This window comes from Rhincodon typus, chromosome 16 (genome assembly GCF_021869965.1).
Source record: "Rhincodon typus isolate 14 chromosome 16, sRhiTyp1.1, whole genome shotgun sequence".
Lineage (NCBI taxonomy): Eukaryota > Metazoa > Chordata > Chondrichthyes > Orectolobiformes > Rhincodontidae > Rhincodon > Rhincodon typus.
Genome location: NC_063347.1, coordinates 56,499,646 through 56,525,072, shown reverse-complemented (window position 1 = coordinate 56,525,072; position 25,427 = coordinate 56,499,646). Strand labels below are relative to the sequence as shown.

The window sequence follows — 25,427 nt, the reverse complement described above, 5'->3', positions numbered from 1 at the left end:
CAAGCCGCACCTCCATCTCCTACCGACCAACCTCATCCCGCCCCCTTGACCTGTCCGTCCTCCCTGGACTGACCTATCCCCTTCCTAACTCCCTGCCTACACTCACCTTTACTGGCTCCAACCCCGCCTCTTCGACCTGTTTGTTTCCTCTCCACCTATCCTCTCCTCTATCCCTCTTCTATCCGCCTCCCACTCTCTCCCTATTTATTTCACAACCCCCTTCCCCTCCCCCTTTTCTGATGAAGGGTCTAGGCCCGAAGCGTCAGCCTCTCTGCTCCTATGATGCTGCTTGGCCTGCTGTGTTCATCCAGCCCTGCACCTTGTTGTCTCGGATTCTCCAGCATCTGCAGTTCCTACTATCTCTAGTACTTAACTGAAACCTGCTTCTAATTGATGTGATCTAAAAGAGGTCATTATTCATTGACTATAAATTTGTTGATGTTCGAAAGATAAGCCGTCCCTGTTTATTCCCAGAAGCAAATGCCATTTTTCTGTTTTGTCTTTGCTTTTCCAGTTGTTGAATAAAAGTTAACATTTTCAATTGTTTGAAGGCTTTCCAAAATATGATGCTCACACTTTGAACAATCATAAGATGTTATGCTATGCTGGGTATTAGGGAAAAAGACAGAGTTCCTTCAGATAGAGTTGTAACAATGGTATGGCACCAAGGATGAGTAGCTTCTGTAGCTTCATAATCTGCTATTGCAGTTTATAAAGACATTCATTTTCCCATGGTTATAAACACAGAGGTTGGTTATTAAGCGCTGATTAGATCGTGTTCAGTAAAGGTATCTAATACTGTATAATTCTTGGTTTTCTAATAGACGAAGACGACTGTACCAGAGCCATAATCTTAAACAGCTGCTTAAAATGGAAGGAATTAATTCAGACAAGTTGATGCCACGTCACTCTGGACCAGAAAGATATCGTGCCAAGACCGGGAAGAATCCACCACAGTTCACAGCATACCTTCCTTTAGAGGTGATGCACAGTTCGCTCCATAGTTAGATACTTGTGATATTAACAGATGAATGGCTAACACATTCAGAATACAAACCTCTCACCACTAATTTAACAGAACCATGTGTTCATGCATTTTAAAACTATCTGACACTTCTTTTAGTAGTGATCAGATATGATAAATGTTCAAGGAACACTTTTGATGACAGTATTACTAATGTATGTATTTTCTGTCAAAATGTATAAAATGAAAGAAATTCAACTGCTCTTTACTTTTGTGTTCATGTTGAGTAATGTTACTGCTCAAAATAAAACACCTTTGCATCAGTATCAATGTAATTTTCCCAGCTGATTGTGCATAGCTGCAAGGTTGGCTTTCTTCCCATCTGTCCAAACAAGCATGCCGAATCGCCAAACTCAAACAAATACATCTACTTGCAGCATTGTCTGCTATTCAGTTTTCAGTATGGATAATCCTGTGGCTTTCTGTATTAGAAATTTATGCTAATTTGTGAACACTGGTCAAGATGAATTGGATAGAAACCAGCTCAGCTCATTTCACAATAGCTCTAAAACCAATACAGACAGAAGACTTTTTTTTTCCCTAACAGTCTGACCAGGATTTGAGCAAAGATTCTATTGCAATGTGGAAAATGTTTAAAAATGATCAGTTCCGTCTGAAATGCAGTAATACATGAACACGTGAATTAGTTTTAATATGAAATACAACACCTCCTGCTCTAAGTCCCAAGGAATGAAAGAACTCTGTTTACACCCAAATCCCATAGGTCTGGATCAATATCTATCTCAAATTATTACCACCAAACATAAAGTCTTATTGTCAATAGTGTTACATTTGTGAACTTCCAATCTGCTGTACTGTTCCAGAATGTATGAAATTTAGAAAATCATAAGTAACACATCCACTATATCTGAAATTATCTCTTTTACAGATAGTAGCTAGGAGGTAGTTACAGGGAATTAATGGATTTTAATTTCTCAAATTACTTCAATAATTTTTCTCTGTGGATATTGGATTACTTAATTCCCTCAATCTTATTTGCTTCTAGATTACCCTCTGATTCTGGAATGCAACTTCTACTGAGAAGACACACAAAATATTTTTGATCAATTCCTCTGGCATTTCCTCATAATAGTTTCTCCTGTTTCTGCTTCTGAAAGCCCAATCTTTACTTTAACTACTTTCTTCCTTTTTGTACACTTCTAAAAGCTCTTACAATCTGTTTTCATTTTCCTGGATAGTTTACTCTTGGACTCTATTTGTCCCTTTGTATCAACCATTGGAGGCCCTTTCTGGTTTTTCAAACACTCCCAAATCCTCAGTTGAGCTGGTAATATGCACAAAACTATACCATTCAGTGAAATGTTTGAAAAATTCATTTGCGAACTCTAGACTGTCATATTTGGTAAAAATCTCTTCAAATTGGAGGAAGGCTAATTTTGATGGTGTTAGGCAAGAACTTTCAAAAGTTGATTGGGGGCGGACGCTTTCAGGTAAAGGGATGGCTAGAAAATGAGAAAATGAGAAACCTTCAAAAATGAGATGACGAGAGTCCAGAGACAAGATGTTCCTGTTAGGTTGAAGGGAAGGCTGGATGACTAGAGAAATTGAGGTTGTGGTCCAGAGAAAGAAGGAAGCATATGTCAGATATAGACAGCTGAGAATGAATTAATTCTTAGAGTATAAAGGCAGTAGGAGTATACTTAAGAGGGAAATCAGGAGGGCAAAAAGGGAACATGAGATAGCTTTGGCAAACAGGGTTAAGGAGAATCCAAAGGGATTCTACAAATGCATTAAGGACAAAAGAGTAACTAAGAAGAGAATAGGGCCTCTTAAAGATCAGGAAGGCCGCCTATGTGTGGAGCCGCAGAAGATACTAAACGAGTTATTTACTTGTGGAGAAGATATGGAAGATTGAGAACATGGGGAAATGAATAATGACTTCTTGAAAAATGTTTATGTTACGGAAGACGTGCTGGATGGCTTAAAACGCACAAAAGTGGAAAATCCCCGGGACCTGATCAGGTATACTCTAGAACTCTTTGGAAGGCTAGGGAAGTGATTGCTGGACCCCTTGCTGAGATATTTGTATCATTGATAACCACAGGTGAGGTGCTGGGAGACTTGGAGGTTGGCTGACGTGGTGCCACTATTTAAGAAGGAAAAGCCAGAGAGCAATAGACTGGTGAGCCTGACATAGGTGATGGGCAAGTTGTTGGTGGGAATCCTGAGGGACAGGATTTACATGTATTTGGAAAGGCAAAGACTAATTTGGGATAGTCAACATGGCTTTGAGCATGGGAAGTCATGTCTTACTAACTTGAGTTTTTTGAAGAAGTAACAAAGAGGATTGATGAGGGCAGAGTGGTAGACAGAGTGGTAAAGTGATCGACAAGGTTCCTCATGGTAGACTGGATCACATGGAATACAGGGAAAACTAGCTATATGGATACAGCACTGGCTTGAAGGTAGAAGACAGAGGGTGGTGGTGGAGGGTTGCTTTTCAGATTGAAGGCCTGTGACCAGCGGTGTGCCACAAGGATCGGTGCTGGGTCCACTGCTTTTTGTCCAAATCCAAATGATTTGGATGTGAACATAGGAGGTATAGTTAGTAAGTTTGCAGATGACACCAAAATTTGGAGGTGTAGTGGACAGTGAAGAAGGTTACCTCAGAGTACAACAGACTTGATCAGATGGGCCAATGGGCTGAGGAGTGGCAGATGGAGTTTAATTTAGATACATGTGAGGTACTGCATTTTGAAAAGTCAAATCAGGGCAGGACTTATACACTTAATGGTAAGGTCCTGGGTAGTGCTGCTGAACAAAGTGACCTTGAAGTGCAGATTCACAGTTCCTTGAAAGTGGAGTTACAGTTAGATAGGATAGTGAAGAAGGCACTTGGTATGCTTGCTTTTATGGATCAGTGCATTGAGTATTGGAGTTGGGAGGTCATGTTGAGGCTGTACAGGGCATTGGTTAGGCCACTTTTGGAATATTGTGTGTGATTCTGGTCTCCCTGCTACAGGAAGGATGTTGTGAAACTTGAACGGGTTCTGAAAAGATTTACAAGGATATTGCCAAGTTGGAGAGTTTGAGCTAAAGGGAGAGAGTGAATAGACTGGGGTTATTTTCCCTGGAGCATTGGAGGCTGAGGCATGACCTTATATTGGTTTATAAAATCATGAGGGACTTAGATAGGGTGAATAGACAAGGTCTTTACCCTGGGGTGGGGGAGACCAAATCTAGAGGGCAAATGTTTAAGGTGAGAGGGGAAAGATTTAAAAGGGAACTAAGGGGTAGCTTTTTCACGCAGAAGTTGGTGTGTGTATGGAATGAGCTGCAAGATGAATTGGTGGAGGCTGGTATAATTACAACATTTAAAAGGCATCTGGATGGGTATGTGAACAGGAAAGGTTCAGAAGGATATGGGCCAAATACTGGCAAATGGGACTAGCTTTATCTAGGATATCTGGTTGGCATGGACGAGTTGGACCAAAGAGTCTATTTCTGTGTTGTACATCTCTTTGACTCTATGACTCTATAGTGATAACCATCATTGAGTAGAGTAAACTAATCACTTGACCTCAAGCCATCCAGAATAATGGTGAACAAAAACCCTCGAAGATGAGCAGGTTCATCCCATGGTCTCTCCATTGAAGTGAGAAGGCCCTCAAGTGTTTGTTGTGGTCTTTTCTACAGCTGGCACAGCTAGTATAGTTGGAGACCATGTCTTCAATGGCCTTCGATAAACCTGGCCATTAGATGGGCTTTTGAGCCCCTGTCTGGGATTTGGTAATGCCCAGATGTTCCTGGTGTAAACATTGGAGAATTTCCAACCTGAGGACCTGGGAATAACAATTTGGTTATTGTAGATAAGCAACTAGTTCATAACTAAGATGACTACGTCACTCAAAGTACTGTTTTAATATATATTTAGTGGGCACATATGCAGGCAGTCCAGTGGACTGCTGCATTTGTGCACATTCAGCATCAGCCTTCTGACAGTATAATTTTTTCACATTTGTCTGTTTGCTGGGAAGAAAACTTACACTTTTGGTTAAGTGTAAGACCCACAGCCAGTGAATGTAGCATCATCCGTACCCCAAGGCCCTCCACGATGCCAATTTTGTTGTATCCTGTGGCAGGAGTGGCATTCTGTGTTAATGGCTAGTTGGCAGTGGAGACACTGCACAATGCCCTATGCCTTCCAGCTGTGTGGCTGAACCATAGAACCCCTACAGTATGGACAGAGGCTATTCTGGCAATCAAGTCTTGCACCGATGCTCTGAAGAGCATCTCACCCAGACCCAGACATAGGCCCCCCACCCTATCCTCGTAAGCCTGCATTTACCACAGCTAATCCACCTAACCTGCACATTCCTGAACACTACAGGGCAATTTAGCATGGCCAATCCACCTAACTTGCACATCTTTGGACATCTTCGAAGGCTCTCCCATATCCACGGTTAGCTGGCGCCTAATGCAGATTATTACCAAAGAATTAAATTTTTTTCCTGATCTAAACAGCATTGCTTTGAAACCTAAAATAGGAATTGAAAACTTTAATGACCTCCTCTCAGGCAGTGTTTTTCTCATCAACTCTGTCATGTTATAATTCCATTAGCTGTTACTAACTGTATATAGGTGTACTCTGATCTGATCACATCACCTGACTTCAAGTCCAGAAATGATTAATGGGTCTGATAACTGCTGCAGGTGTTTCTCAGGTGGTCTCTGGCTGGCCAATGGCTTTTCACTTTCCTGTCTTTATCAGTATTGATTGGGATTCTTAGTGAATAGTTTGCAAATTGCTGCCACCATATTTTACTACCTTGACCAGCCTCTGCCTGCCTTTGACAGAAGAGGGCTGGATACCATTCTGATGCAAACTAATGAACGTTATTTACACTATTTACACTATTCATAGAGACAAATTTTAGAGGGACTACATTAGAACCTCTTGCCTCAGGTTACAGTTACATATGATTTGACACCACTAATGATACGTTATAGCTATTAGCAAAATTATACCCCTTGTATTACAGGGCAAAGCATTTGCTAAACATCACATAGAAGAATCCCTGAGGATAGCAAAGACTCAGGGCTTCTTACAAATGATGTCCAACTTGTACTGGTTCATCTGTTGGTGAAGGGTGATAGGTGATAGTCAGCAGGAGATTTCCTTGCCTATGTTTCTTCTGATGCCGTGAAACTTCATGGATTGCAGATTCAATGTTATGAGCTCCTAAGACAATTCCCTCCTGACTATGTGCCACTGGAGTTGCCATCTCCAGTGGGATTGTCCTGCTAGTGAAATAGTGATAGGAGTCTAGGACATTGGCAAGCACTAAGGCCTCCTTCAGAGCACTTGGCAGAAATGGCTAAAGCCACTGACGATAATAAGGTAAGTGGGGTTCTCTTAACTTTAATTCTGCTTCAGAAATATCAGTAAGATTTTGATGTCAAAAACCAGCTTTCCATCATTTCCCTTCCAATGTAATTGCTAAGTAATGTTAATGGGCCAGGAAACTAAATTCAGTATACTGGGTAAGATGTTGATCTTGTACTAGCTAGGGAGGGGGAGAGTGGGGGAAGGTTGGTAGTGGGGCAGGGTATGGTTGCGGAAAAATTTACTGTAAAATATGTATTATTATTACTAATCATTTACTTGGTTGAGAATTTTATTCCAAACTGAAAGTGGTTGCATTAGGTCATAGCCTTCGTTCATAAAATACTGTTAGAGTCCAAGGTAAATAAGTACCTAAATAAATTTCAGTGCATCTGTTAAGTTAAGTATACGACTATAATTTTCTGTTGATATGCTATAGGTGTTTGATGATGAAGAATTTGAATGTCGGACACCAGAAGAATGGTTACAACTTGGCTATGAAGAAGGATCTGATGTTAGGAAACCTATCCCAGGAAAAGCACTTCTTCCCAAAGATGACAAGTTAGGACATGGTAAAGTACATGAGAAATATTGTAGTGTATCCAGTGTTGTGATTTTGAATATTATTCTTGTTATTGCTGTAAAGTGTGTGTTTCTCTGATCAGTGACCACCTTCAGAAAGCACAATTATATCTGCATATGTTGTAGATTTAACATAGGATAAAACAACGCATTTGGTTGGCAGCCCATATAGCAGTTTAAACATTCACCTTCTCTACCACTGATGTGTGTGGTATATACTGCTGCCGCTCTGCAAGATGCACAGCAGTGATTCACCAAGGCTCCTTGAACACCACCTTCCAAACTCTCATACCACCTAGAAGGTCAAGGGAAGCAGAAGCATTGAAACTGTACCACTTGCAAGCTTCCCTTGAAGCTTCACACCATCCTGACTTGGAATTATAATTGTCTCTGAGTCAAAAATCTGGAACTCCCTTTGCAGCAACGGTGTGGATATATCTGCACCAGATGGACAGCAGTTCTTTAAGAAGTAGTTCACCACCACCTTCTGATTCTCTGTTACAGATGAGCAACAAATGCTGGTGTTGCCAGCAACATTCATGCCCAATGAAAAATATAACAATAAGATATATTGTTGTATATAAATTGTGTTGAGTGGGTCACACCAGTCCATTTCTAAATCACTGAAAGATATTCTGTCAGGATTTGTCAACAGCAAAATTCATTTTAAATGTTTCAAGATTTGACTGCTGTACCTGTTTTGATTCTGTGGGCAATGATGTAAATCAGATGTTGGTGAATTGGAAGCCATTCTTTTGATTTTTGTTTAAGACCATTAGACCATAAGAAAAAGGAACCGGGGTAGATTGTTGGCTCCTTGAGCCTTCTCCGCCATTCTAGAATCCTGGCTGATCTGACATTCCTCATGTCCACTTTCTTGCCCTTTCCCTGCAACCCCTGATTCCCCTACTTATCAAGAATCTATCTCGGCCTTAAATATACAAAAGGACTCTGCCCCACCCCTCCCCCCAGCCCTTCTCTATATCGTATCAACTTTCATTCTGTGATGCCTATATCAGGTACACATTCAGTAGACTCATTCAAACCATAGTAAATTTAAAGTACAGATCTATTTGTCAGATTGTAGGCAACCCATATTCCAGAGAACATGGGCACAGGACTCAAAACCTGACTAATGTCTTGGTCCGACTGGGACATGAGTTGAACTTGAAATGTGTAATATCAATTAAAGGAACTCACTAAAATTGATGTCCATGGGGATTGGGAGCAAAGTCCTTGGTACCAGAAGTCATATCTAGGAGTGGTCTACTAGATTTGTAGAGCACAGCTAAAAGTATTGCAAGATCCCTTGATCGTCTATATTCAAATAATATACAAACCGCTAAGGTTTTAGAGTAGATTTGTAGCTCGGGTTGTGGGTGTTGAGGTTGGTTGGCTTGCTGAGCTGGTTTGTTGTTTTGCAAACGTTTCGTTACTATGCTGGGTAACATCCTCAGTGCAGCCTCCGATGAAGCGTCAGTGTGTTTTCCCGCCTGGTTTTTAAACTCTGGAGTCCGTTGAGCTGGATTGCCTCAATTCTGGTTTTTCTATGTTGTACACATAGAACTCGACCCCATATACACTCCACTACGAAGAAAAACCGGAAGTGAGGCAATCCAGCTCAACGGACCCCAGAGTTTAAAAACCAGGCAGGAAAACACACTGACGCTTCATCAGAGGCTGCACTGAGGATGTTACCCATCATGGTAACGAAACGTCTGCGAAATAACAAACCAGCTCAGCGAGCCAACCAACCTCAATGTACAAACCTAATATTTGCATCCTGTTCTCATAATTTAATCCTTTTTACCCTAGCACGAGAAATAGGAGTATGACACCTTCAGCCTGCTTCACCATTCAATATGACCATGATTAAGCTTTGCCTCAACTCCACTTTCCTGCCTGATTCCTTTGTCCCTTGATTCCCCAAGAAATCATAAAACTATCTTAGATTTAAATGAACGATGGAGTATCCACAACCTTGTGGGATATAAATCTCAGATTCATGACCTGAGACAACAAATGTCCTCGTCTCAGTTCTAAATAATCAACCATGTCAGGCTAAGGATATGCTTGTATTCTAGACTCCTCAGACATGGGAAATTTGAGAATTTTGTATATTTCTTATTTAGTTTCTTATCATAAAAAACAACCCTTTCATCCCAGGAAGCAATGTATTAAACCTACATTCTACCAGATTGATGGCAAGCATATCCTTATGTAGACGTAGGTACCAAAACTATACACTGTACCGTAAGGGGAAATGATGGTCTAGTGATAGCATCATGAGGCTATTAATCTAGAGACACAGATAATGTTCTGGAGAACTGGGTTTAAGTATCACCATGGCAGATGGTGGAATTTGAATTCAATCAAAATCATATAACTACTGTCGATTGTTGGAAAATCCCACTTGGTTCACAAAACCAGAAACTACAATCCTTACCTGTTCTGGCCTATATGTGACTCCAGCCCTACAGCAATATGGTTGACTCTTAACTGCCCGCTGGGCAATTAACGATCGACTACAAATGCTGGCTTATGCAACGACGTTGACACCCTAAGAATGAATAAAAGTAAAAGTCTCATCAAATCCCTGTATAATTGCACCAAGACATTCTTATTCTTGTAGTTTGCAATAAAGGTCAGTATTCCTTTTGATTTGTTCATTGCTTCCTGTCTTCATGCTAACATTCTGTGCTGCTTACACAAGTGCACTTAAGTCTCCCTAAACAATAACGTTTAAAAGTTTCAAGCTGTTTTTAAAAATTCTGATTTTCTATTCCTGCACAAATGCTCATTCCCATCCCAGAAATGCACTGCTGACCACATTGGATTGGATTCTTCCATTGGTTTCCAGTCTAAAAAATAGGTAATTCAACTATTCAAATAGGTAATTCAAATATTCAAGTAAAGGTCCTCTGTTCGTGAAGTATCCTTCTGTGGAACTGGGTTACCCCAGTAACTGATCTGATCCACTACATCAAAGATTCCCTTAGTAACTCATGGTGCTAACAGGCAACAATGACCCATCATTAGTCTTGTGAGATAATTGGAGAATGGTCAAATAGTTGATTTTCAGGGTCTGAGATGTAGAATAAACTACAAATGCAGACAAGAATAAACTATTCAAGCCCTCTTTAGCTAACCACTAGCTGTGGTATGCCAAGTACTATGTTTTAATAAAATATTTTTCTTACTCTTCAGATGATCCTAAAAGTGACTCACTTGGCTACAGGTGGCATTTTGTTGGTGTTCTGGATTATGACAAGGAAAAGAAGCTCTATCTGGTGCAAAAAGCAAATAGTTATGATTTAATTCGAGATGAAAAAAATCAAACAGTTGTGAATGGTGGCATTACTGAAACTGGTATGTACGTTCTAGGTGTAAAATTTAGATGTCTTGAAATACACAATTTACATGCACAATAAGATGTACTCCAGCTAAAGGCTGATAACAACACTTGAAATGTGCCTGTCTAAAAAACACAAATTCTCTCGAAATAACACATATCATTTAAATAACAATGAAATATCTATCCTGTACTGGGTAAATAAGTAACTGGTGTAACTAGAAATTTGGATCAGAATTCATGTTTAACCTATTCCTGCCCAAATCCTCTTAAATCTGCTCTTTATTCATTCTTGTATGATTGCCTCCTACTGAATGCACGCATGCAAGAAAAATGCGGCAACTGATGGTTCCTTTCACAGCAAAATGTTGTATGATTTTCTATATCATTGCAACTAAAGGTTACAAAAATTATAATTTATTGTATCTTCATTAGAGGTAACAAAGAATTATCACCTGGCTGCAATAATAATCTTTTATCAATTTTCAAGAAGCTATCAAGCCATCTTGCAAGTTCAAATTTCTCATGTCAGTTACACAGAAATGATGCAGCCATTTGGAGTAAAGGACACGTTTCATCCTAGACTAAACTATGTTGAAGCATTCCATGACATAGAGTCATATAGTACAGAAAGAGACCCTTCGGTCCAAATCGTCTGTGCCGATCAGTCATCCCAATCTGATCTAGTCCCGTTTGCCAGCATTTGGCTCATAACCCTCTAAACCCTTCTTATTCATATACCCATCCAGATGCCTTTTAAATATACCAGCCTCCACCACTTCCTCTGACAGCTTGTTCCGTACACACACCACTCTCCGCGTGAAAAGTTGCCCCTCAGGTCCTTTTTAAATCTTTCTCCTCTCACCTTAAACCTTTAGTTTTGGACTCCCCCACCCTCGGAGAAAGATTTTGGCTATTCACCCTATCCATGCCCCTCATGATTTTATAAACCTCTATAAGGTCATCCCGCAGCGTCCGATGCAGTGGGGAGAGAAAAGCCCCAGTCTATTCAGCCTCTCCATATAATTCAAGCCCTCCAGTTCCGGCAACGTTCTTGTAAATCTTTTCTTCTGTCAAACCCTCTTGTTTCACAACATCCTTCCTATAGAAGGGTGATTGGAATTGTTTGCGATATTCTAAAAGTGGCCTAAGCAATGTCCTGTACAGCCACAACATGACATCCCAACTCCTATCCTCAATGTTCTGACCAATGAAGGCGAGCATGCCAAATGCCTTGTTGGTACCGCCCTGTCTATCTGTGACTACACTTTCAAGGAACTAAGCAACTGCACCCTAGGTCTCTTTGTTTGGCAACACTACCCAGAACCCTATCGTTAGGTGTAGGAGTCATGCCCTGGTTTGCCTTACCAAAATGAAACACACAACATTTATCTAAATTAAACTCTATCTGCCACTCCTCAGCCCATTGGCCCATTTGATCGAGGTCCCATTGTACTCAGATAATCTTCTTCACTGTCCACCACACCAACTAATGTGGTGTCATCTGCAAACCTACTAGCCATACCTCTTATATAAATGATTTGGAGGTGAATACATATGACAAAAAGCAGTGGACCCAGCACCGATCATTGTGGCACGCCGCTGGTCACATGCCTCCAGTCTGAAAAGCAACCCTGTACCATCACGCTCTGTCTCCTACCTTCAAGCCAATATTGTATCCAATTGACTAACTCCCTGTGGATTCCATGTAATCCAACCTTACTAAACAGTCTCCCATGTGGAACCTTGTCAAACGCTTTGCTGAAGTCCTTTTTGACAATGTCTACCGCTCTGCCTTCATCAATATTCTTTGTCACCTCTTCAAAACACTCAATCAAGTTAGTGAGACTTGATTTCCCATGCCCAAAGCCATGTTGACTAGGACATGTTGGGGCCAAAGGATTATGAGTACACAATTGAACCTTCCAGTCTGTTCCATTATTCGAACGGATCATGGCTGATCTGTATTGCAACACCTTCTACTTGTCTTGATTCCATATCCCTTAATGAAAGAAGCATTTATATAATACCTTTCACAACAATCCAAAGAGCCATACAGCCAATTAAAAACTTTCGAAGGGTAGTCACTTTGATGTAGGGGAATGTAGTAGCCAATTTGTGAACAGCAACGACCCATAAAATGCTAAGCCATTCAATTGAAAGAGCTCATAAGAGTGCATGACTGAGATGGCCACTCAGCTATTGAAGCACAAGTATGATCAAGCATGCAGAGTGACACAACAACTGATTTGTGCATGTTTTGCCAGTAAAGGGCCTATGAGCCTATGGAATTTTTGGGGCAATAAAGTGGGGTGATGGGGTGATGGTAGCGGAGGTACTCAGTTAGCTTTGTTGCATAGCTGACCGTAAGCAAGGAAGTAACTGTACATAGGATTGTAGTACATGGAGCTGGAGTCAAGGAGAAGCATTGATTATATTACTGGAAGAAGCAATTCGGAATGTCAGAATCAGCACCACAGGACACTGCATACTTAGGCAGAAGGTCTAGTTTTGCACACACACTCGAAATGAAAGATTGCACTTATGACTTCACATCACTTCTTCAGTGTTGTATCAGCCTGGATTTTGTGCTCAAATCTTTGGATTAGGAATCGAAAATATTATATTTTCATTAACAGGTAAGAGGACAGGGAACACAGTCAGGGAACATTCTGTGTACTGTCTGTAATTTGTGAGGATTAAGTAGAGTCTTATGAAAATTCCTTATATATTAATGATTGTGATTGATTACAGGTGAGAGATTGGAGTTGCCCAATCAGTTTTGGATACCACGGGTCCGTTTGATGTTCATTGCAGAGGATCCTGTTATTTTTTCAAAGCGAGTGGCGCAAGCTCACTTCCTACGTCAGAAGATAGAAGCACTGCTGCTGTACAATCTTTATATTGACTGCATGCCAGTTGACAGGCTTAGGTTTCTGGATGAAGAAAGTTTTATAAGAATGAAGAAATGGGCTTTTAGCACTCCTGGATTCCGAGATAAATCTGCGTATGTATATCATTTTAGCAGCCTATATCCATGAAGAACTGCTTTGAGACAATCTAAATTCAGTCCACTTTGGATTTTCAAAATCTGTGTGGGAAAAAAACTTTCATCCCATCTGGGTTTGCATTTGATTCTAGGTCCTAAACGTTGCAGTGTTCAATTGGCGGTGGTGATATGTCTTTAGTTTCCAATTTCCAATTCTTGATTAGTTACTAATGAGAATAATAATAATATTATTAAAATAAAAGTCTCTCTAAAACAGACACTCCAAACCAACTTCACAAAGCAAATCATACACTATGTATTGTCAACTGATTACCCTGACCCTTAATGCCTATCTTTCATGTTACTTTGGTTGGCTTTGTACTACTAGTTAGTGCTACATCTCAGGCTGCAGCATGACTAGTGGAAGGCTGCTGATTGTGACTGGAGATAGATTGAAGATAGCCTTGCAGGATGACATCACGCAGCTCTGGGTCCCTAGCATGCAGAAGAATATTTATAGCCAGTATATAGAAAGCATGGCAAGGAAGGGGCAATTCTGGACCTAATATTCATAACTGAGCCCAGGCAGGGGGAAGGCACATCAGTAAGGAAGCATTTTAGAGATAGTGACCATAAGTTAGTTAGATTTAGGATAGTTATGGAAAGGATAAGGATGGGCCAGGAATAAATATGAGGTTGTAGACTTGCTTGCCAAGCCAGAGTGTTTGGTTGCAGACGTTTCATCACCCTGCAAGTCTACAACCTCATCCACGACCCAAGCTACAAACCTTCTCAAAAACTTCAGGAATAAATATTCCAAATGGGGAAAAGCTAACTTTATTAAGATAAGCTATGATTTGGGCCAAGTAGACTGGAAACAGCTACTTGCAGATCAAATGGAGGCTATTAAGGAAGAACAAGTGAGAACACAGATCAAATATGCTCTTGTAAAGTTAAAGGGTGGGATCAAATTTGAGAATCCTTGATGTCAAAGGACATAAAGGACATAAAAAAATAAAAGAAGCTTTTGTCAGATATCAAGTGCAGAGTCCCTACAGGAGTATAAAAAATGCAGGGGAAAACTTGAAAAGGAAAATAGGAAACCTAAGCCAGTGTATGAGAAAGAATTGGTAGGTACAATAAAGAAAAGCCCAAAGATTTTAAAAAATATATTCAAACAGTTAGGCCCATTAAGGAATGTAGAGGTAATCTGTGGACCAGAATACATGGCCACAGTCCATGATGAAAACTTTGCGTCGGTCTTCACAAAGGAAAAGGTTGCAGGTGTAGACACAGGGTGGAGGACTGTAATTTTAGAAGAAATTAACATGGAGAAAAAAAAATGACAGTAGGTTTAGCAACCTTAGAAGTGGATAAATCCATAGGCCTGGATGAGCTGTACTCCAGCTTTTGATGGAGGCATTGTAGGAGAAATCAGGGCTCTAAGTGGTAATGTTCAGGTTCTCTGTGGCCACAGGTTAGGAGACAGTGAGAGAGTACTGGAGGTGTCCTAAAAGGGAGGAAAGGATAGACCTGGAAATTACAAGCCACTCAACCTAAACCTGGTGGTAGGAAGGTTCTGGGGGAAGGTCATGTTTGACAGATTTGATCAAATTTTCTTTGAGAAGGTAACCAGAAATGTTAGCGAGGGTAATTGATTTCATGTGATTTTCACAGACTTTAGTAAGGCTCTTGATAGGGTCCCTCATGGCAGACTAGTCAAGGAAGTAAGAGACCATGTGATCCAAGGAAAAATGGGATGTTGGATCCAAAATTGGCTGACAGGCAGGCAGGAATGAGTGATGATAAAGGGAGTTTCTCTTATTGGAAATCTGTCACCATTGGGGTCGCCCAGGACTCAATGCTGGTGCCCTTGTTGATTGTGGTGTATATAAATGATTAAGATTCAAATTTAGTTGGTATGATCAAGACGTTTGTGGATGACACAAAAATTAGTAAGTTGGATTATAGGAAGGAACACAGTTATAAACTGCAGGAGGATGTTAATGGACTGGTCAGGTAGTCAGAATACTAGCAAATGAAGTTCAACCTGGAAAAGTCTGAGGTAATGCACTTGGGAAGGGCTAACAAGGCAAGTGATTACATTATAAATGGTAGGACTCTAGAAAGTACTCAAGATCAGTGTGACCTTGATATGCAGAACACAGTGCCTGAAAGAGTGGTTGAGTCAGAAACTCTCAAAACACTGAAGTAGTAATTACATAATCATATGTATTGCCATAGCCTCCCCACAGCTGTGGGCCAAAAGCTGTTAAATAGGATTAGTCCTGTCAGATATTTGTTGAATGGTGTCGATATGATGAACCAAATAGCCTCTTTCTATGCTGTACACAGCTATAAGTCTTAGCTTTAGACTGCACTAACTTGGCAGTAATCTGGGTTGACATGCAGATAGGCAGGCTGGAGTGGTAGTGCTGGAAGGATAAATACCATCAACTTTTTCCTGTATGTCACACCATTAAAACCCTCATTTCTGAAACTTCTGCAGCAGAAGCTATATGCAGCCTTTGTGGAGATGAAAACCGAAAGAACTGCGGATGCTGTAAATCAAAGACATAAATTGAAATTGTTAGAAAAACTGAGCAAGTCTGACAGCACCTGTGGAGAGAAATCAGAGTTAACATTTCGGATCAAGTGACCCTTCCTCAGAACTGATGGTAGCTGGGAAAATGTCAGTTTTTATGTAGAAGATAGAGTGGGGTGGGGGGGTGGGGATGCTGTTAAGGAGTAAATGATAGGTGGGGATAGAGCCCAAAGAGAGAGAAGAGCAGTTAGACGGACAAAGGAGTGGATAACAATCTGGCTAGGAGGATGAATAACTGTTAATGGGGACTGTTAGTGGCTAACAGTGGATGGTGTGTAATAGCAGACTGTGTGATACCAAGGCCTGGTTGTCGGGTTTGGGGTAAGGAAATGGGAGAGTTCAGGTCCTAAAGTTATTGAACTCAGTATTGAATCCGGAAGGCAGTGGAGTTCCCAGAGGGAAAATGAGGTGCAATTTTTCCAGCTTGCACTGAGCTTCGCTGTAGCACTGCAGGAAGCCTGAGACAGAGATGTTGGCCAGGGAACTGGGTGGTGTTTTGAAGTAGCAGGCAGCTGGAAGCTCAGGGTCTTTTTTTGCAAACAGAATGCAAGTCTTCTCATTAAGCTGTCACCCAGTCCATGCTTCGTTTCCCCAATGTAGAGGACACCACATTGTAAGCAGCGAATGCAGTAGACTAGATTGTGTGAAGTGCAGGTAAAGCACTGCTTCACCTGAAAGGTATGTTTGGGCCCTGGATACTGAGGAGGGAGGAAGTAAATGGACAGGTGTTACACCTTCTGCGGTTCCAGCAGAAGGTGCCATGAAACTGTGAGGGTGTGTTGGGAGTGAAAGAAGAGTGGACTAGGGTGTCCCAGAGGGAATGGTCATTGCAGAAGGCTAACAAGGGAGGGGAGGAGAATGTGTCTGATGGTGGCATCTCGTTGGAGGTGGCGGAAATGGCAGCTAATGATCCTCTGGATGTGGATGTTGGTTGGATGGTAGGTAAGGACAAAGGGGACCCAATCACTGTACCAAGAAGGAAGAGAGGGGTGGGGGCTGAAATGTGGGAGATGGATCGTACCCGGCAGAGGACCCTGTCAACAACGGTGCTGAGGAATCTTTGGTTGAGGAAGAAGTTGGACATTTCAGAGGCTCTCTTATTGAAGTTGGCATCATCGAAACAAATGCGACAGAGATGGAGGAACTGGGAGAATGGAATAGAGTCTTTACAGGAAGCAGAATGCGAGGATGTATTGTCCAGGCAACTGTGGGAGTCAGTGGGTTTATAGTGGATATTAGTGGCCAGACTATCCCTAGAAATGGAAACAGATGTCTCCTTCTCAACATTCACAAACAGGACTGTCTGGGCAGACCCATTGTTTCTGCCTGTTCCTGCCCTGCAGAACTCAACTCTTCTGACCTCGACTCAGTCTTTTCTTCCCTGGACCAGTCCCTGCCCACTTAGATCCACAATTCCTCAGATGCTTTGTGCCAGTTCCAGAAGTTCCAGTTTGCAGACTCCAGCCACCTCCTCTTTACCATGGATGTGCAATGCCTTTACACATCCATCCCCCACCAGGATGGTCTCAGGGCTCTCTGCTTCTTCCTGGAGCAAAGATCTGAACTGTCTCCATCCACCACCAGCATAGTTCTGAGGAAAGGTTATTCGACCCAAAATGTTAACTCTGATTTCTCTCCATAGGTGCTGCCAGACCTGCTGAGCTTTTCCAGAAATTTCTATTTTTGTCTTTGTGGAGATAAAGTTCTGTCTTCACATTGAAGGTGTTTTTCATTATCTTGTGTTGCACAATCACTGTGCAAAGTGAGAGATTCAGAACAGATCAAACAGCTCAACTGGGCACCCATGAGGCACTGTGAGCCATCAATAGCACCAGAATTCTATTCCAACATAATCTGTAAGCTCATGGCCCAGCATTTCTCTTACTTTTTATTACCTTTAACCAGTGGACTAACACTGGTTTAATGAGAATGGTATACTCTTAGCTCAATTTTCCGACAATATCAGGTTAGGAATTTCTCTCAGAAGATACCTTTCAAACTCAGGAAGATTCCAAAAATGCTTAAATAGGTGTGAAGGATTGATGAATCTTTGTCCAAAGGAAAGGAGCCAGGTGAGATTATTATCATACTCTCAAACTTTTGAGCAAATTAAAACCAGGTTATAACTACCTAGGTATTATTAGCATCCAGTTTACTCTTCAATAATATCCTCAGTAATGTACAGAATCAGGTTCTCAAATTAGCAATATTGAAGAATATAAAAGAACATAATTTCTAAAAATATCAAAGTTTGTTAAAGAATCAAATATGTAATTCAGAATTGGATGGCAACAGTCAAACACACATTATATACGTTGTAGGAAAATGAAACATGATACAAGCTCGTCTCTAATAGAGAATCAAATCTCAATTGTTAACAGTTACAGTAAAAATGTTAAGTAGGGCATCAGTGGGATATTAAAGTGACATTACTATATTTCACGACCGAATGAGAGTTACCTCAGCAAGTTACCCAAATCTAACTATTGAATGTATGTTGTCATACTTATGGTGTGATTTGGATGGCATAATTAATTTCTTATATACAGGGGTGATCTCTTAATTCTAATTAGGTTTCTCTTATTTTATATTCCATATGTTGTTTTGATCACTGTTAATTTTTACTAAGGAAAGCCCTTTCTTATTCTGACAAGCTTTATCTAATCGGTTAAATTCCATGTAAGGCCTGGTAGTTATTGATTTAGGGAAGCCTTACTTGTTAGAACTCACAGTGGTGATTCTCCATAAGGCAAGAATCTGTGTTCTAAGACTATAAATAGGTTTAAGTTGTAAAAACAGATCCTAACAAGTGTAAGAGATAACAAGGTGTAGAGCTGGATGAACACAGCAGGCCAAGCAGCATCAGAGGAGCAGGAAGGCTGACGTTTTGGGCCTCGACCCAAGTGTAGTCTGCTTAACAATTTCAGCAGTGCTATCTTCCTAACATTAGAAAATTGTGCTTATATGCTGTTTTTGGAGTGTATATGTTTTCCTCCTTATTCCACCCATTCACTGGATTTCTCCTGATTTTTTAATTGGATTCATTATTGACAACATTATGACTTCTAGTTTTGCATTCTATAACTGGAAGCCTATTCTCTACTTGTACTCTATCAAAACAATTCCTAATTTTCAAGAAACTATATAGTCAGCTCTCCCCTTTTCTGTAAAAAGAACCTCACCCTTTTCAGACTGTCCCAATAGTTATTTATCCAGAATAACTAATCAATTATTTTTCAGCATCTGATATAATTTCTGAAAGACAAAACATTATTCAATGATCCCTCAATATTACAATGGAGTTACAAATGAGCTTATGTACTAACATACAGAGTAGGACTTGAATTGTCTCAGAGCTAAGAGTGCTATAGAGTGAACTAAATTAATGCTTGCATAATAATCACTATGTATGATTGAGAAGAAATGATGATATGAAGTGGCACACAAATTATTTTGCTTGTTTCATTTCAGTTGGAGAGGCTTTCCTTTGATTCCCCAAGTGGAGGTCATACTTCATTGTATTTATCTATTCTCATTATGAAGGGATCATTGGATGACCATAATTTACTGCCCATTCCTGCTTGGTCTACTTGATGATGCTGGGCTGCTGGCAGTGAGTTTCATAGGTCACTTCAATGTATAATTTAAAATCAATCATGTTGGTGTGGAACTTTTCCCCCAATTTGTTGCCCTATAATACATTAGTGAGCCAGTAAACATTTTATAGTAATCTGACTGCTTTATTGTTACTTTGACCATTAGTAACTTCTTTAATCAAATTTTTTTGAGAAAATTAATTTAAATTCTCAAAATTCCATAGCGGGATGTGAACTCACAGTCTCTGGATTGTTAGCTCAGACTTTTGAATTATTGTCCAGCTACATTGATATAGTCACTAGGCAACATAGGGCAAAATTGTAGTAAATATAGAGTTAAAATGGGAAATAAAAATTCAGTTCTGCGGAAAGGTCACCAGACCTGAAACGTTAACTCTGATTTCTCCTTCACAGATGCTGCCAGTCCTGCTGGGCTTTTCCAGCAACTTTGTTTTTATTCCTGATTTATAGCATCCGCAGTTCTTTCGGTTTTTAAATAAAAATTCCTGTTTGTTATATATTTTGATTTCCTATCTTTTATAGGTTACCAAGCTATTTTAAAAAGATAGAACAGGAGGTTCGTCTGGAGTATAATCGCACCATGAACAAAATTACTTTTGATCACATGGTGATGTCTGACCCCAAAGTATTTTCTTATGTTACTCTTCCAGATAAAAAGGAAGAAAAGGTACCAAGCAAAGGTAAGCTGGATATCTTCATGGCTTGCCACATTACAAAGCTTAAATTTATTGCAGTTTTTAATTCATCGTCGTATACCGAACAGAAAGTGGCCCATTGAATTCATGGTGGATGCAGAGCAATTCAGTGAGCCCCATACCAACTCAATCAAATGTCTTCTAAGTTTATTCTGCTTAAGTGCCCATCCAATTACTTTTGAAATCACTGTGTCCACTCCTACATCCACTTAGCCAATAGGTTCCAGGTCATTACTGTTCACTGGGTAAAAAAGTTGTTCCTGACATTCCTCCTGTATCTCTTATTCAAATTTTAATTCTGTCTCCCCTAATCCTTGTGCCGTCAGCTTTTTGGGAGAGTTTTCCTTTGTCTACCTTATCTAAGCTTGTGAGAATTTTGCACATCAGTATAAAAAATTTCCTTTGCTCCAAAGCAAACAGGTCTTTAGACTTGTTGGTGGTCAATTATTGCCCCTGCTACTTTATACTCACAGCTGGAGGGACACATACCACCTTGTGACCAATACAGGCATCTTCTCAACTTCATATCCTCCTTTGACCCCTGTCACCTCAACCTTATCACATTCAGCACCCCACTCCCCTCAGTAAGGCCTTTCAATCTAACCCTGTTGTTCAGACACCTCATCTTCAAAAATCCTTGCTGTCCCAGCAGTAGTCACTACTTGAACCTGAAACTGCTAGGTCTACAAAGCTGCCAGTTGACTGATTGACGAACAACTCTAAAAGTGGGGCCTTGTCTAATTGTAACGAGGTCAGCCTGATGGATCTCATAGAATGAATTCCCTAATTGGAGCTGTTAATCTGGTCCAATCAGGGAGTCCTGGCTGACAGATATAAACAGGAGCATCGGAGGTTCTATTCACTCTGAGCATTAGCTCTGAGGGTGCTGAATCAGTGTGAAGACCTCTCCACGTATAAATAAAGAGTGACTTTCTGACAGGATAGCAGCATCTGTGAAGTTACGTCAGACCTCTTTCTGAGATAGGGCAGACATCTTGCTTTAAGAGAATGAACCTGGCTCACATTAACACAGGCAGCCTGCAGTATTATGGGTGGGTTTCTGGCTTGGAATTTTTTCGCCAGGAGATGTAGACCATTGCCCCCAGTAAAATTGAGTTGCATGTAACTTCAGAAAAACCTCCCTGGAACAGTTCTTACAATGTTCCTCTGTACCCTGTCAAGGACTCTGACATTTTTACTAAAGTGTGGTGATCAGAACTGAATGTAATACTCTAGTTGTGACCTAACCAGAGCTTTATAAAAATTCAGCGTGACATTATTGCCAGGATTCAAAATAATTTTTGAGGGCTGTACTTAAAATTTTCTCAAGGGGATATTTTTGGATTTTTTGGAGGCTACTTTTTGGTTTTCAAAGCCTGTTTTTGATTTTCTCACAGACTCCTTTATTAGGCGATGCAGTCAAGTAGTATCATTACGTTCTGTGTATGTGTTAACGTATAAAGGTTTCCTAATTGGGATATATCTAACAAAGACTGTATGTGCATTATGGAGTCTGCTAAAACCCTCATTAAATCCTTTGCTACTTGTATAATTGACTATTCCAATGCACAGCTGGCAGACCTCCCTTATTCTACCTCCTTATTCTTGAGGTTTCCAAAACATTGCTTTGTATTCCTTAACGTTCAACAAGTTGGATTCCCCTATCATCCCAATGCTAACAGACTTCTGTTGACTATCAATCAAGCAACATCTTGATTTTAAAATTTATCCTTCAAGTTCCTTCTGGGAACTGACTACTTACCATTCAAATAGTTATAAGTTTACAGTCAGTCAATGAGCAATCACTGCTCCCAGTTTGCATCAACTAGAACTGGTGTCAATTAAGTCCTAACAGGCTTGATGTGCCTGTACCAAAGTGTTCTATCATACAGAAGGCGATGTTCCTTCTGCTTAAAGTCCTCATCTTCATCCTTGGGAGACTGTTGCTGTTCCATTTCTTCAGCATCCATCACTTCCTCTTTTCACCTCCTCCAGTTGTGTGGAGGATAGCATGCCAGGATTATGTGGTACACTGTCTGGAGTGTATTGCAAGGACCCCTCAAACTGATTCTGGCTTTGGAATTTCATGTTCAGCATACCTAATATCTTCTCCACCATGGCCCTGGTTAAAGAACGGGGCTACACTGCTTCTACTCAATCTCAGTTAGGAGTTGCAGAATGGAGTTAGCAGCCATGATTACAGAAGGCAGCATCAAAAACAAAAGTTGCTGGAAAAGCTCAGCAGGTCTGGCAGCATCTGTGAAGAAAAAAATCAGAGTTAACGTTTCGGATCTGGCGACCTTTCCTCAGAAATGAAGGGTCACTGGACCCGAAATGTTAACTCTGATTTTTTTCTTTGCAGATGCTGCCAGACCTGCTGAGCTTTTCCAGCAACTTCTGTTTTTGTTCCTGATTTACAGCATCCGCAATTCTTTCGGTTTGTACAGAGGGCAGCACTTGGCTCTAAGTAATTATCATTGTAAGGTATCCGACCCTTGAAACAAAGCAAACGTATGAGAGTTCTCCGGGATAAAGGCATCATGGAAACTTCTAGAATACTTGGCATGGATGTAGTAGCAATGATCACAGATGTCCAGCGTGTTATGATGTGGTGCATTCAATTTAACAGGTGTGCAGTTGAGAGTGCCCTGCACCTGGAAGAGTCCAACTATGTTGCCAAAGCTTACTGCCTGGGCTGCAGCACTGACCTCGTCACTGGGAAATGAGATGAAGCAGTGTGAACCGCCACAAATTGCATCAGTAACAACCTTAGTACATTTGTGGGTGGATGATTTGATAGAACCCATATAGAACCCCAGTGGCTGCATGGAAGCAAGCAGTTGCATAAACATGTAGTGCAGCTGTCACATTGATAGCCACTGGGATAAGATGGCTGCCCACACTGTCATGTTGCAGGTACCACTCCATCAGTTGTTATATTTCTGTTACATTATCCCCTAACATCCTCATGGTGTAGCAACACTGTGCCTTACTCATTTAGAGGAATGACGTTGGGGAGGATCTACTCTGGGCCTCCTGTACATCCAGAGGAGATCTTCAGCTGCAACTTCTTCACATGGAGACTCTTGCAGCTGCTGGAGGTTGCTGCTGGTTTGTACTTCCTATTCCTACTCAATTTCACTGCAGCTTTGTTACATTGCAGCAACAGTGATGATGACTCCTGCTGTGCTAGATCTATTGGCTACACTTCCAACGAACCTGTATAGGGAATAAAGGAAATAGCACGGGTCCTCAGTAATGACAGCAGCCTACATAGAAATAATATTTTATCATAGTCCCCCATTCAGTGGGACTTGGAGGATTCTGACAAGGAAGGCCTCAAAATGAATCTGCATAAACCTTTGACAAAAGGACTTAATTTCAATGAATGCAGCACAAGCCATGCCATGCATATATAGTAGATAATTGTGATTGCTGTTGATTATTGATACCTTATTTTCCCACCCCCACATTACCCAAGAAAGCCATCATGCCAATAATTACTGTTCAAGATGAGAGGAAATCAATTCCATGTCCCTGTATAGCCTATGAGACCTTAGATTATCTTTATGCATTGCGGCTCGCAGGTGCGACTTTTAAAGTAACTTGTACTACTTGTGTTTCACAGATGACTATCTTCAGTCTGCAGTGACCAATGATATGGTCAAGATTGTTTGTGACCAGGATTGTGGGGGTGGGGTTGGCAGGGTGCTGCTGTGATGTTGGTGGTGGTGGTGGGGGCTTGCTCTGTTTGGTCAGGGCCTGGGAGTATAAGTGGTTTGTGGGAGATGTAGTTGAGGGTGTGTGAGTGTGTTAAGCAAGTATAAGGTCAGTTTAATAGTTACTTCATTACTCAGGATTTAGACTATGTATTTAATAGTTTAGCTTTTCCTGAGTAACTATTTTACTTAATTTTATTAGAATATTCAAATGCAAATTTAAATAGAGACTTTCAGAGCATCTCAGGTATAGTGGAATTGCCAGTGGAAAATTGTCGCTGCCATTCCTTATGGCTGTTAGACCGTGGGTCAAGAAGGCCTCACCACCTTTTCAAACGCAAATAGGGATGGGCAACAAATACTGGCTTAGTCAGTGATGCTCACATTTGTTGATCTGTTCACTTATGTAGTCTATTCTGAGTTATTTAATTGTAATAATAACAACATTTATGCATTGACCCTTTTGTTTTGAAAATATAATCAATGTTATTCTGTCTCCCTAGGACGTGTACAACTCCCAGATTATCCATTTGCTCAAAACAGAAAGGCATTTTCCTTTAACACCCTGTTGACCAAACCTGAAGTGATCGTAGCCCTGTGCAAAGTACGTGCTGAATGCAACAAAGTGGCTGCCATGTCCCTGTTCTTTGTGACCCTGATAAAAGGTGTTCGACTGGAGGAATTTGAACAGATGCAGTCCCAGGCTCATGCACAGGTATTGGTGTACTCAGTGCCTTTTTCCTTCAAGCATTATTTTTCTTAGAGCATATCAAAATTCAGAAGAAAATGGACATTTTTGTGGGAGGTCATCAGGAAAATTTTTCAAAGAATAAGTCAGGTTCATTGGCTAGAAACACAGAAGGCAGAGCAATCATTAGTTTTGGAATTCTGTTGGGCAGCAATATTTGTTGGGTCCTATTTCAAACTGAGAAAGCAGTACTGCACGTTTTGCTGTCTGCTGATTATTTTTGGCTGCTATAAAATCCTTACAGATCTTTAGACCAATGATGACCTAGGGCTTTTAACAGCCTTCTGTTTTATGGTCAGTTGTATTTTTTCACTAAAATATTTTAACTTCACAGTATTGTCACCTTTTGTGATTTTTAGTTTCAGCACTGAATCACTAAATCATGTTGCAATGGTCAGCAGCTTCATTTCCACTGGAGTGTAAACTGTAAGAAATACAACTGATATAACATTGGAAAAAGTTTTTGTTTAAAATTAATAAGGCAAAGAGGACAAAATTAAAACTAAATATTCTACTGTAAATACTGTGTTTTCCTCATTTTTTATGTACTGAAATTAGACAAATCTATTTTAAAACTGTTTTAAAGATGTATTTCATATTTTGAAAAGCAAGCAACCTGACACTTATGGCAAACATTTTGTAAACAAAAATAACAAGGTGTAGAGCTGGATGAACACAGCAGGCCAAGCAGCATCAGAGGAGCAGGAAAGCTGACGTTTCAGGTCTGGACCCTTCTTCAGAAATGGGGG

The 25,427-nt window shown here is 40.6% G+C and overlaps 1 protein-coding gene across 1 annotated transcript in view; it reads left to right on the top strand.

The window, feature by feature from the left end:
- Nucleotides 1-25,427, top strand: part of dnah1 (dynein, axonemal, heavy chain 1) — a 395,000-nt gene that overhangs the window by 37,084 nt on the left and 332,489 nt on the right. Inside the window, exons 5-11 of the mRNA XM_048606524.1 lie at nt 825-981; nt 6,811-6,943; nt 10,161-10,330; nt 11,319-11,336; nt 13,086-13,312; nt 20,039-20,196; nt 24,434-24,645. Of these exons, the coding sequence (XP_048462481.1) occupies nt 825-981; nt 6,811-6,943; nt 10,161-10,330; nt 11,319-11,336; nt 13,086-13,312; nt 20,039-20,196; nt 24,434-24,645 (1,075 nt within the window). The remainder of the gene's footprint in view (nt 1-824; nt 982-6,810; nt 6,944-10,160; nt 10,331-11,318; nt 11,337-13,085; nt 13,313-20,038; nt 20,197-24,433; nt 24,646-25,427) is intronic.